Below are 14,497 nucleotides of genomic sequence, written 5' to 3'. Positions count from 1 at the left end.
ACCTAATTTTGTTTATAGGTTGAACCTCATAAACATATTTTTAGAATATATTTTCGATCATTATGGAAGCATTTACGCGGTTATCTGTTTATTTTTTTACATTCTGATGATTTTGTATCTATTTTATGTTCTAGTTTACTTAAGACAATTTTGTGTTACAAGTTTTCTTTCGTATATTTGCCAAAATGACTTGTAACAATTACACCAACTTGAAGATGATAAACAAATTGCTCAATATTTTGCAATGATATCAAAATAGCATTTTATCTGATGTTGTTAATTTGCTTATTCATTGTTTTATCTACCCTGTAGAGTTGTCCTATGGATGAAATATTATATTATTTTAAAAAAATCCAAAGGCCGCAGTTGTTGTCAAAAGAAATTGCTTTTTAGCGATAAGATCCTCAGTCATACCCTACGTTTTGAGTATTGTTTTTAATTGTGATGTGTATAGTAAAGGAAAAATGTTTGGTTGACCAATTAAATGAAGATAAGAAAATATGTTCTCTCCTCTCTTCAAACGAACTTATAACTTTTAATAACACAAAAGACCATTTCAAAGAAGTAAATTAAAATTAAAGGATAAAACAATACGACAGATGTACGCGACGAATGGGAGCGCGGCGACAGTGAAGCGAGCGACTATCTAGGTTAGTTGGTCGCAACCTCGCCGGTGGGGGCCTCAGCGATGGGTTAGGTTAATCTTGATTGTTCGCTTTGACTCGATGGGAAACTGATCACAGGTGTACCTACGACAAAGGTGTTAACATCCCCTAAGATTTTAAAAATAAAGATGCAGTAGAAAACACCAAAAACTATAGGAATAGGAGGATAGCAAAATTTTAGTCGACCATCTCAACAGGTGTCGTTTGAATCCGCAAATATTGAGAGTTGAAAGCATCGCTCAATTTAAATAAGGAAATGATTTTTTATTTAAGTTAACCCTCTCCCAAACGTGTGTTTTAGCCACATTAAACAACAGAAAACTTTCCAGCTACAAAGTTTATTATAACGCATCTATAAGGTTTCCATTAATCAAAGGTTCTCCCGGCCCCTAAATATTTGTTTACTCACACAACCAATTAACTCCTTAATTACCAGTACTATACAAGTCGGTCCTTGGACTTGTTTTTCTCGGAATAATTTCAAGGAGATTTTATTTTGCGAGGAAGGAAAACTAATGTATTTTCCCAGTTCGTTAAGTAGAAAGGGCAACAAGTGAATATTGCAACCTGTTTATGTGTTCGAAGGCTTTAGAAGATTCCTTAATGAAGGTCCGAGTTTATCGTGGGTGGATTTTGTAATTATTTCTTGTTATTAATGGCTTTTAGTTAATTTTTGTAATGTTCTAAGAAATTGTGGATTTATTGTCCTTCGTTCGCGAAAATATTCGCTTGTGCAGAATGATCTAAAACAGATGTAGCTAGCAAAGTATGTATTGTGTCTCTTAAAATTATCCTAGGTGTTATTAAAATAAATCTACGTCACAAACAATATTTAAACGCTTTACGTCATTTTGAAAACAGTTCGCTTGGAACGAGATAAAATTTAATATGTATGAAATAAATTGTCTATAAATAAAATGCTAATTTTCAGTCGGCCGCAACAACCCGTGGGTGTTCTCATAATGTCATATTTTTAGAAGCTCATGTTTGTAACAACCCTAGACCAACACATTGGTTGACGTCAATACTTAGTATATAGCTAGCCTTTTGTTTCATATCAGACGCATTTGCATGACTTTTTAATGTTAGATTTTATCACCAAGTCTAGCCTATGTACGCAAATTAAAATGTCGCATAAACACGACAGACCAAGGTATTTGTAATATGTTGAATGAATTATGCGTTAATGAATATTCTGTTAAACCTGCTATTTCTTTGAATATTTAACATGTTTACCGTAATGTTTAATAATTATATTATTATGCTTTAAACATGTGCCGGCTAAATGACAAAACTTATTTGTTTATTTCTAAGAGGATAATTTGTACTTAATTTTCTGTAGAAAATAAATCATGAACTCCGATTAAAATCAAGAACAACTCGACTCAAATGTAACATCGCATTATCCTCGTACTTCAAATCTGTGCTTTGTGCACAAAAAAATAAAGTTGATAATTGCATGTTGTTACTACTGCCCCCTCTCCCCGAGGCCTGGTATCGGGGTCAGTGGGACAACGGTAAGTGTGCCTCGCGGATCCGACCAGTCGCTCAGCCCTGAACTTGGTTTGGGATTTGCTATGTTACGTCATTATGTCATATGTTTTGTGACATCATGCACGTTGGGTGCTTTTGATGCGTCAGCGTTTTGGGGGTTACGGGAAAATGTTGTGAAAAAGTGCTTTTTTTGCTTTTTTTTATTGGGTCGATTTTGCGTTGGATTGAGGTTAGATAAATGATTTTTTTGTTAATATTATTATATTTATTCCTATTTATTTTAACTATCAAATCATATTCGCAATCGCAGTTTAAAATATGCATTATGTTATCCAATTTTTTTGGAGATACCCAATCAATTAAAAAACAATCAATTGAACCAATCAACTAAAGTATGTAGTAAAATCAATTACTTTCACTAACGAAAACTTTTTACCCTGTCAAACAGACTGACACATCATTACATTTGTAACACTTCGGAACATGTTACAAAATGCTTAATAACTTTCACTATTGTCATGACATTGCTGTGAATCGATTACGAATCGAGTATTCGAGTGGCTGTTGTAACTCGGTTACTTATCGATTATTTATTCTTATGTATTATTAATAAAAAGACACATGATATCCCGTGGTTCTCCTCCTTATGTCACTCACAAAAGGTATCCTACTATCACCAGGGTCTTACTTACTTCCATCTCTATCGGCTCATCAGTTTTCAGTTAAAACCCAACTATTACACTTTGACCTACAAAACCTCTTCTTACTTCACTTAAAAGGTAGCATCTACCCGACTTAATTTCAATATCACTTTTCTAAGTAGCACGCCAGAGTCAGACCAAGTCACGATCGAAACCAAGTCAGCTATTATCTGTTATTGGCATCAGACCATCAATCAGACGAATGAAGTAGCTGATTGCATGTCTGACTTAACCTGGGGAGCAGACAGCATCTGTCTATTGCATAAGTAGTTGTAGCAATGAGGTATCAAGCTACTTAGTATGTCAATGAAGATTAGAAGAAGGCTGGTACAGTTCTTGCAGAATTTGATGGTGGTCAAATAATGGACTTGATGGTGACAAAACAGAAGCTTTACAATACGCTGAAATAAAAAAAAATATGATATGGCCCTTGAAGTTGGTGAAAAAATTAAAACAATCAACAGACCTGCAGACACTGACTGCAGACACTGACTGCAGACACTGACTGAGTTCAATTTTATTTATTTATTAGGCTCACCAACGAATATTTACACTGATACATGAGTACTTATAACTATTAACAACCAGAATAAAGTGCAACACTCATTTAAGTTATTTCAAGTTTTTCCTTTTCAGTGTTTTGTGAACTCAGTTTTTTATTTCTAATGCTTTAAGAGCGAAACGGTTGGGGTTTATACAAGTATCAGTTGACGTGTCAAAATGTTAGGCTATCAAGAATATAGCTCGTATTGAAATAACACTATGTAAGCTTATAGCGGTATCTCTTGAATCTCTTAAATATCAACCGCTTTTCTCTCAGAAACAGCCTAGCTACAACATGTAGACATTATTACATTACAAACATAATCCTATAAGTTAAACTAAAAAGATAGACGAGGCCTTGAGACGCGGTCCTTGAGATAGTCTGGATCCAATGAATATTAAATAGCTCCCTTGATACAACTTGATACGTTTCTACTTTAACTAAACTATTTTGAACAGAAAACTGAATTATAAAGAGAGAATAAAGCTCAAAAATGTAATTCACAAGGATTAGATAAAGAATTGTTTCGTTTAAAGGATTAAGTCTGTATTATTGCTTCATCTATCATTATTTCTTTTACTATTGAAAATACACTACATTAAACGCGGGTGAAACTCCAAGTTAATAGTACTATCAAAACTAAATGGGCTATTAAAACACACACTAAGTTTGGCACCATTAAATAGTTTTTAAAATCCATCTCTGTGGTGGAGAATGGATTTTTTAAATTTTGAAGATACTCATTCTACTAATATTCATATTCTTCTACTAATATACCAGAAATTAGACTAAGTGCCTGAAGGTTGCCAATCAATAAGCAAAATAAATACAAAGAAATTAAGAAAATCATTTAACTGTCTTTATTGTAAAACAAAAGATAAGAGACGTGCCCTCACCAAGGACACGGACGTGATTATTTTGTACTTTATTACTGTTTGAAAGACACGTTTAATATAGACGAAGCTTTCAAATTCAAAGAGCCAATATTCAAAAGTCAATAATCTCAAACAGCCTAACGCAACTCAAGTTGCAGGGATCCAAAATTTGGATCCCATGAAAAAGAACATAAAATAACTTAGGGAAGTAAAAGATTGTGATGCAATAATTTCTTTAAAGTGCATAATGCTATCGCAGTCTTAAGATGCATGTTTTGATATCGTAGTGACCTTTATGAATCTCAGAATCGCATTCATTCCATTCATCAATTACAAATTGTGCGTACAAGTAATAACAAAAATGTGACCAATGGCAGGCTTCTGAGTAACGCACACAGCTGAAGTGTTTGTGTGCGTGGCAACGTGCCGATCTCACGTGGCGGCCGGCCCTCGGGTGGTCACGTGAACTGGCTTTGTCTATAAACATAGATTGTACTAGAATTTTGTTTGTGGAATTTTGGTCTTCTAGAAGGCACTAGAAGAAATGTGGAGTGCTCTTTTACTTTTTGTCAACAGCCTGATCAATCAATCGAGTCAATGTTTTCGCTTCATTCGATTTGAAATTGAAGATGACTTGCGACATTTTTTTACAGATTTCAATTAACTTCTTTGATCTTTTTCAAGTTTTATTACTGTCCTCGTATGTCGTCTATTTATTAAAGAGTGTTCTTAAACATCCTGTTTACAATTTCTTTGACTTTGGCTGATCTCCTATGATAGATATACCCGTCTAACCTAATTTCTAATGCTGTATTAATAAATGGGCTATCTCCACAAATATTCTTCCGTATACGATAAAACTATAAACGTTTAACCCGACCTCGTTCTATGCTATTTCTATTAGTTTACATGGCTTGATACCACAACAAACATCCATTTCTTCCCTAAATAGAATACCTCCATCTGCATTATGAAACATTGTACCCGATGGATTACGTTCATAGAATAATGTTCAAGTTTTTTCATCCACGTGCAAGCTTTTGTATTGTTTTTTATCAAACAAAGTAGCCTTTTACTTGGAAAATGGCACGTGCACCAGTAATTGAAGCAAGGGTAATGTGACCTGAACATTTTTGCATGCGAAATGGAAATTTTTCAACGATTTTCTCAAGGCTTCTTGTTGAAAGTCAAAACTCAACCCCGAATTCTTTGTTCTTTGCGAAGGGGTTGAAAAATAGGAATCCTTTTTCTTGACACTTAAGTAAGGGGTAACTCTTGAAGCTTAAACTACAGACATGTCTTAACAAATATTTTTTACTAACGTGAATTTGTATGGATTCGCCAATATTATTGTGTTAACCTTTTAGGACCTTTTTAACTTTGAAATGTGATGGAATTAAACAGTATTTTTCCAAACGAAATAGAACCTCAATAAAGGACACAAAATTGCACTACAATTTGCCCTAAAATAGTGGCAATCTAGTGCACAATATTAGGACTGCACTCAAACGACCTACTTCCAATCTGATCTAAATTAAATTGTAATTACACGCCTGTATGTAGGTTTGTGTGACTGTTCTAAATATACGACCCGATTGTTACCAATGTTTGACAATGGATTTCGTTCATATTGCATACCTAAACAAGTCCTTTGTCTTTTTTGAAACGATCTTTATTTACTGTTCCTAGAATATTCTTTCTAGGTTTTGCTTCAATATATCTACTTAGGTGATCTTTCAAATCAAGACAGTTTTACCTTCTGGTGTTGTCGTATCTTTCAGTATTTTTATATCTGTAGTCATTCAATGTTTCCTAGTGGCTCTAATTAAATTCGGTCATCATTTTTGTCAGTTTTAGGCCGCTTGATAAGATTATATCAATGCAAAGTCATGACAACTTTTGCTATGACTTCGCGAATTTTGAGTAGATGATTTCTGTAAAAATGAGAGTTAATTATTACAGGCATATTTTCTGTAAGCCCAATGGGGCTATACAATGGTCTTCGCAACATCTTAACTCTTTTCACTATTGACTGCATTTGGCGTTGAACTAATCATAACTTTATACACACTATAGCGATGCGTTTTCCTTAAGCAGTTCCTTAAACGTAAGATGCAAGCTATCGTCAAGCAAACCTCAATCACCATACCGCGAGGTCTACGTGTTTAAGTCTTATCATGATAAAAACAATAAACAAATAGATTTAATACTGTATTACGCGTGTCTGCACCGTAGTGACTGCGTCTGACCTTGGCTGACGATAATTTAGTGAAATACGGCTCGTTCAATGTCATGCAAATTGCGGGAGCCACGCCCACTGCTTGCTAACCTAACGGTATTGAAGATGCGTTTGTAGTTTCCTTATCAGATTTTTTTAACTTGAGTTTTTTCTATGAAATTTTTGGGGCATCTGTTGAGTCATGATTGGCGAATGAGTCATTTTCGTCTTATAATCCCCTGATACACTTGTACCTATGGAAAATCCTCCAAGAAATTATAGATAGTGTGATAGAAATCAGAAAGAACAGAAATTTACTGAGGTATCCAGGCACGTGTAATATATTTCTCTGGACAGGAACAGCTAGTCTAAAATAATATTGAAATTATCAGGATTTAAAAATGTTTTCAAAATTTTGGATTCATGATAGGCGTTTGACACTGTGGGTATCAGTTGGCTCAGTATGTATATTTTATTTGTATCGTGTGCAACGTGAATTTGTGTGCCGACCATATCGTGTGCGATCATTTTCTAAAAAGGGGTCAGTGGGTCAATGTGAGAACTGAAATTTTGCATTTAGGTATATGTTCTGTTGCAATTATTATGACGTGGATTTTCTTTATATGTGCTTTAAGGTTAGCTGTAATATTTTCTGTCAATACTGGAGCTTAAAGTAAACCTTAATGGCGATATCTGAACTTTTCTCTTCTTCTCGTGAGCAATGATGAATGAAAGACATTAATTTATATGTAACTGCGAAAAACTATGCACCTATAGGTACATACTATGTTGATGAATCTCCTCCAATTATCTAGTTAATCCCATTTATATTTAAACGCATCGAACTAAGGCATAACCCTACTCACAGTTATGCAACGCGACTTACGATTGCGCAGTGTGTACGCGAATCCTTACAATAATCAAGTCTTAGACTTTCTTATTTCATATTATAGCTTGGCATTGGGTGGGCCGGACGTTGCCAAACTGCTCGTATATATCTCTGCAGGCATTTTATTCTTACTTAAATAGCCTTTTTGAACATTCTTGATACTTGAGTTGAAATATGTAGGGAATCGCACGCGGTTGGAACTTTTTTTGTATTGTTGTTGCTTTTCGTTTTTAGGATGAGAGGAAATTGATGGATAGTTTTACTATAGTTGGAGTTTTCTTTGTTTATAAATATTTTCAGTACAAATTAAGGTATTTCACTAATAATTGTTTATGAGGCTCAAGGGCCAATGGATATTGCAAATGTTTGCCAAATAATTTTACACAATGATATATGTATGTATCATGAATTAGCAATATTGTTAGCCAAGTGACATACAAAACTGTGTGGTAGTTATACCTTTACAGAACAATTCTTCAGTAGTATATCACTTGCTTTGCTTGGGATGCTCAGGTCATAAGACAGTAGCGCAATATAATATTCATATCCAGCTGCTTCTAGTTAGATTGGCAGCCGATGCTTCAGGGAATAGACTAGCCAAGTCATTAATAATAAATCATCTATCTAGGTAGTGCAATATGACAATAATGAACTTTTCAAATCAAAATATAATGAGTTTTAAGTTACATATGTATTCCTATGGGTGGTTTATATAGATTGTTTAGATTTAAGGATGGAGTGAAAATGTTACCCCATTTTCCCTCATTCAGGGGGTATTTTCCCCCATGAAAAATGACATAGAAAAGCCTCATTAACCCCAGTCATTTGAGCCTACACTGAGGCAGTACATTTGAAAGGCAAATACAAACATTTTGACTGTTGTATGTATCATTTAGCACTACATAATTATGTATTATGTACTTACTTATGTATGTTTGTTTGTGAATGTTTGTTAACCCGGTTAAAATGACTAATTGGTGTATTTACTATCATGTGTAGTTTTACCTAGTATGATTTTTTTTTTCTTTACTGTTATTAAGGTTACTTGTATTTATTAATTTGTGAGAATTTGAATGAAGTCATGTTTTAATATTGATTTATTTAATGTTTAAAAACAGAAAAAAATATTTGCAATTTAGCGGCTCACTTCTTGAATCTTCTTCTACATTAAAGAAGAGATACTTCAAAAAGATGAATTAAAAGTAAACTAGTGTATTCTTTGCCAAGTAAACATTACTTTCGTACCAAGCACGAATAGACAATATTTCAAGTACTTATTTCTAGAACATGGCAGAACTACTGCAGTTATGCTAATAAAAAAGTCAAATACTGCCGTATACAAATAAATATATTAATAACCAGAAAGAAATTGGCTCAAACAACTGTAGGATTTTGGACCTATTTGAAAACCACAATTTTCTCTCATCAATTGTCACAAAGAAAGCACTTTTCCAGAAATAAATATATACTAAAAAGCTCGTGATTCTGCCTACGCCCCATTCTCAAGCGTGACAGTTATGCTAAGTACTTACAAAGTTGAAAAGAAAAGAACAAGCGATATCTTGCTCAAACATTCTCCGCGACGACGGTAAATTTACTCTGTTACTATCCCACCGAGTTGCCAAAATCTTCTACCGAACGACCTAGATTTTACAACCACTCGACATTAAAAACACAACCTTAACATCTACGAAATAAAGCTCAAAATTTCATGTGCTAACAATTGATCCCAATAACTCAAACGAATGTCGACTTTATTTGCTTTTATCATAAAGTTAATTTACGTATAGTTGCATTGTTGTACTGTAACCTTCCGCAAGACTGCTGCTGTGGCCTCGCTCCTTCCACGTTCAAGGTTTGATTCCTAGACATTGCACACGAACGAATCTAACCTCTATTTCCATCGCTCTAAAGTTCAATTTAATAGTGGTATAACATCTCTTGGAGAAAACTGTTGTACAGAGCTCGTAACGGTCCGCAATTTCAGCTACTTATCTGTCAAAAAAATTGTATCTAAAAATTTTTGAGTGGTCGTTTCATAGAAAAGCACTGCTATAAGTGTTTGTGAAGCACCGCTATTCTTTTTAATATCTCTTTTATAGTGCGGAATTTTATCTTCAAGTTAAGGGGTATTTGTTTGGACAGAAATTCTTCTATTTAGAACTTTATTGTAGAATCAAGGATGTGAGACACTATGCGAGACAATATTAAGGTCTCTGCACACAGCGGGCGCGGCGCGACGCGACGCTGAGCAGTTGTAATGTACTAGATATTACGGAGGCCGCCACACAGAGCCGTCCCGCTCGACGCGACGCGACGCGACGATCTAGTACATTGTGTCGCGTCGCCGTCCCGTCCCGCCGCGCCGCGCCCGCTGTGTGCAGAGACCATTAGATATTGTTATAGGTCAGGTTTTGGGCCTCTTTACTTTACAATCCCTTTTGCTTTCTAAAAGGTAAAAAGTTTTAGGGTTACTTAATAAAATAAAATGCCTGCATCAATCCCCTGATCAATGTTTACTACTTCTCTGTATGAAAAGATGATGCAAGCATGCCGATGATAATAAAATTCTTGCAGAATTTCATAAATTACTTTTTCCCTAACTTTATTATTTACAAGGAAAGAAAGAAACTCTGCCAGGTAACTGACAATAAATTCAGTAATTAATTGTTACTGCTTCCTCAAATCTTGATATCAAACATTCCCATTGATAAACTTTGAGTCATCAAACTTATCATATATCCCGGAAGGCAAGCAAGGTCAATTCTAGGAACTTAACACGAACTTGCTAATTTATAATTACAAACAGACAGTTGCTTAGCAACAATAAATGTTTATCAAAATCTTTGATTACTTCCCGGGTCATTATAATAAAGGTTGAAAAGCCAATTATACGTAGAAGATCTTTTTCTAACTAAATCCTGCATTGATTGTTTGTTTGTGTTCTTGGTTAAAGGAAAATACATTTTTCTTTCAATATTTCACTATTTATAAAATAACCTTTCCGAACGAGTAAACAGAGACTTTGTAGATACATGCGAGGCACGGACAAACACTCTAAAAATAAATATTTCACGTATTCACACTTCTAAATATAGACGCGGTCTTATCTAAAGGACAAATTATGAAAAGAGGTCGTTACGATGATAAAAGGGGTTACTGAAATAACCTACAATTTACCGATGCTTGTTTGAACAACCTCTTTACATTGCTTTTGAGCTTTTCACCAAAAAAAAAAAGAAAATAAAAATTGTCTTCAATTAGGCTGCAACCCAAATGAGTGGGAAAATCATTCAACTACAGAATTCATTTTGTCTCTTTTCATTGAAGGTACTCAAAAAAGTTGTTTACAATACTGTACGTTATGTCGACATGTTTTAATATCGTACGCCAAGGTTCCTCAGGAAAACGACTCGTGCACACATTCGTGTCACATCGGCTAACATCGGGACCACTCGGAAATAAACGACAAACGTGGAAAAAATACGCTCGAAAGAAAATTCTTTCGAAGAATTTTCTCAGATCTATTTTCAGAATTTAATTTAAAATCATATCGATATTTATTTGTTGACTAATATACATATTTGAGTATAAAGTACGTGCGACTATTTTGTACGTCGGCACGTGTTTTTTCGCTATAAGTAGCTATCTGTTTCTACGGCACGTGAATTCCAATGTCACAAGAAGACATATCTACATAAATGTTATGATTAGTACTGTCTATCGTTAAGCGGAATTATTTTATGCTGATTCTCTTAATTAATACCACGTCGGAATGTGTGAGAAAATGTACTCTGTACCTGAGTACAATGAAGTATGTACCATTCATAGAAATGGCTAAACTTGCTATCCATTTCTTTTCTTACGTTTGGCATAGTAGAGAAACATCTTGGGGCGATCTTTTTTTATTCCTATGCGCAGTTCAAATTGCGTGAAAATCTAGTATACAATCTCGCGAAACTAGAAAACCTCTTCATAATCTGCAGATGACAACTTAATTATCAGTTTTTCACTTTCAATATCGCTTTAATCCACGTAGCATCTGAAAATGAGGCGGCCATATTCTCATTTGTTTTATCCAAGGCCGATCTTCGGTTTATCGATCAAACTAACGCTCGGTAATGACCGCACGAGTAATGCAGCGCTGTGGGACCTTACTTTCCTATAATGACTAGGTTTTTAAAGTATATTGAATATTTCAGGGGTGAACTCTGTGTTGTGAAAAATTCTTGCCTGAATAGATTATTTTGGTACCTAGAGGAATCGCTAAATGACTGTTTTTTTCGTCAGTCAGATCTCAGTGGGTCATCATTAGGAACGGCATTCAATCTTACCGGCTGCATTTTCATTGAAAACGAGTGCCTATATGACCTCTACAATGCCAATTATCTGATAACATTAAAACCTCTTAGTTAAAGAGGCTGTCAGACTTTCTGGCGTCAATATACCTTTCCTTTTATTGCGTTCCTTATCTGTATAATTCTAAGACCATCTTCTCTTTGTCCACAGGCAGTAGACTGGTGGTCGGTAGGCGTGTTGACATACGAGCTGCTGACCGGAGCCTCCCCGTTTACGGTGGAGGGCGAGAAGAACACGCAGCAGGAGATCACCAAGCGTATCGTGAGGTGCAGCTACCCCGTCCCGCCTGATGTCAGTCCGGAGGTCCAGGACTTTATTAGGAAGTAAGTGACCATACGGCTAAAATGATATCTATCTAACTAAGGAGACTTCGTAGCCAGACTACTCGTAGCTTACGAAGCGAAGACATAAAGCGTTGGTGAAGGATAAACATCCAACATTGGTCTTTGCATTCTAAGAAAAACTGCGAAAATCTTCATCACGTCCTGTGCGGAAAGAAGAAATGGTGGAACAAACTCCCCAGCAGCACACGTTTCTACAAGAGACCTAAACCATCCATGAAAATAATGTTGTCTTGTTCAAAATGTGATTCATTTTCTAATAAAAGCGTCATTTATTCACAGATTACTAGTAAAAGACCCGCGTCGTCGGCTCGGTGGAGGTGAACATGATGCTGAGGAACTCAAGAGGCATCCGTTTTTCCAGGTTAGATATATGTTCCGAGGTTAGTTCGATACTACCACGAGTTTTGATAACAAAACGACATCTAAAAGTTGAAGCAAGTACTAACAGTTCGAAGTTTTTAGCTCAGAAATCAGAACTGACTTTTCTTCATTAGAGAAGACCTAAAAACCCTCATTAAAACTTGACCATTGCAGAAGTTCACTATGTTTTTGGAAAGTTAACTGACCCTTTTACGCATTTCCAAGATAAGTCCCAATTTGGAGTAATAGAAGGTCTAGTCTATTCTGCGTATTCTGGTGTCAAGTTTCATGATGTAGTCAAAACGAAGCTGTATACAAAAAGAAAGCTGGAAGCTGGTGCCAATCTACCAGCTCTGGTCCATTGAGTAACTGTTACATCTGCATTACTTTCTTTCTGCATACGGGCTTAAAGCTTCACATCATCTTTTGGAGACCTCTAAACATACTTATCTCCTGCAGAACTTGGACTGGGAAGCGGTAGCTCGTCGCGAGATCCCAGCACCCTTCGTGCCGGTGCTCACCCATGCGGCCGACACGTGCAACTTCGCGGACGAGTTCACCCGCATGCCGCCGACAGACTCGCCCGCGCAGGCGCCTAAGCACCACGACAAGTTGTTCCTTGGTGAGTATGATATAACCTGGTTCACTAAACTACCCTAGACTGCAGGATACAGCGTCAGGAATCTACGTAGGCTTCCAGTATAGGGAATAAGAAAAAAGAAAATAGTTTATTTAGCAGAACTTAACGCAAAAGAGTACAGAAGAATTATACAGACAACTTTGAAAAGAGTGATAGAAGAGAAAATATGAGGAGAAATGTGCGAAAGGTTACAAAGCTTTCAACTCTAAGAAAGCATCCAAATCGGTTCATCCATTTAAGAGCTATGGTGCCAAAGACGGGTAGACTTATTTTGTGTCAGGGGTAAAATATATCAAAGAATACTTAAATGTCTCAGTTTACGTTTAAGTTCTGCACTCTATTAAGAGGAAGCCGCATAAATTATAATTCCAAAAAGTACTTGAATATAAGAAGCTCTGTTACATTGCCCTTTTTAATAAAGGCATTTCTCATTTGTTTTCCAGGCTACTCCTATGTGGCACCCAGCATATTGTTCTCAGAAAATGTGATATCAGATCAAATATGGATGCAGGCGACTGGACAGAAACACGACAAACTCAAAGGATGGGTTGCTAAGGTAAACACTTGATTTTCAACCTTATTACATAAAACATAAAGTCCTAATTACATGGGGCTGCGGGATTGTTCGAAAGATTTACCGCGGCCCTGGTACATAAAAGGCCTACGAAAGAACACGATGGGTTTTAGTCAGTAAGAGTTTGACACTCCCTCACCGCTGCTAACCCACAGCGGAAGGAGTCATTGATGATTTTTGATATCGTAAAAAAAATATTCTTGATGGTTAGACAATAATGAACTTTATTGCTAATACTTTAAGGTAGAAATTAACTTGTTTTATCTGTTTCCAGGATTCGCCGTTCTTCCAGAAGTATGCGGTGGAACTGAGCACTCCATTACTCGGTGACGGCTCATATTCCGTTTGTAGAAAGTGCATACATAGGCAGACTGGCAAGGAATATGCTGTTAAGGTAGGTTTTTATATGTTTTGTCTTATTTTTTAGAGATTTTGGGAAAATGTATAGAAATGTGAAAAAAAAACAAAAGGACAATCCTTACGTTACTCTTTCACGGTAAAACTGCGGAACCGATTATGGCAAAATTTTGTGTAGATAGTATTTTTGAGACAGCTACAGGCTACTTTTATATCTCGGTGGTGAAAGAAAATCATAGGAAACTGCTGTTTATATTTTTGAAATCAAAAGTATAATTAGTTAAAAAAATGCGTTTTCTTATACCAATCTTCAAGTTTAACACGTGCAAAATTTTTTACCGTAATGTATTTTGTTGTACAGATCATATCAACGCAGAAAAAAGACATTAAACAAGAGATAGAATTATTGAAGGCGTGTCAAGGATGCCCCTACATTATCACACTGCATGAGGTGTTCCATGATTCTGTAAGTATTAA

General features: G+C 35.7%; 1 protein-coding gene across 2 annotated transcripts in view; it reads left to right on the top strand.

The window, feature by feature from the left end:
* LOC110381476 (ribosomal protein S6 kinase alpha-5) overlaps positions 1-14,497 on the top strand; it is a 90,753-nt gene that overhangs the window by 69,005 nt on the left and 7,251 nt on the right. For both annotated transcript variants that reach the window (XM_064042442.1, XM_064042443.1), the window contains exons 7-12: positions 11,896-12,068; positions 12,369-12,450; positions 12,909-13,071; positions 13,533-13,645; positions 13,938-14,057; positions 14,382-14,486. In XM_064042442.1, coding sequence (XP_063898512.1) covers positions 11,896-12,068; positions 12,369-12,450; positions 12,909-13,071; positions 13,533-13,645; positions 13,938-14,057; positions 14,382-14,486 — 756 coding nt within the window. The remainder of the gene's footprint in view (positions 1-11,895; positions 12,069-12,368; positions 12,451-12,908; positions 13,072-13,532; positions 13,646-13,937; positions 14,058-14,381; positions 14,487-14,497) is intronic.

The sequence above is a fragment of the Helicoverpa armigera genome, chromosome 28 (genome assembly GCF_030705265.1).
Source record: "Helicoverpa armigera isolate CAAS_96S chromosome 28, ASM3070526v1, whole genome shotgun sequence".
Classification (NCBI taxonomy): Eukaryota; Metazoa; Arthropoda; class Insecta; order Lepidoptera; family Noctuidae; genus Helicoverpa; species Helicoverpa armigera.
This window is presented reverse-complemented; position numbering and strand designations above follow the sequence as displayed.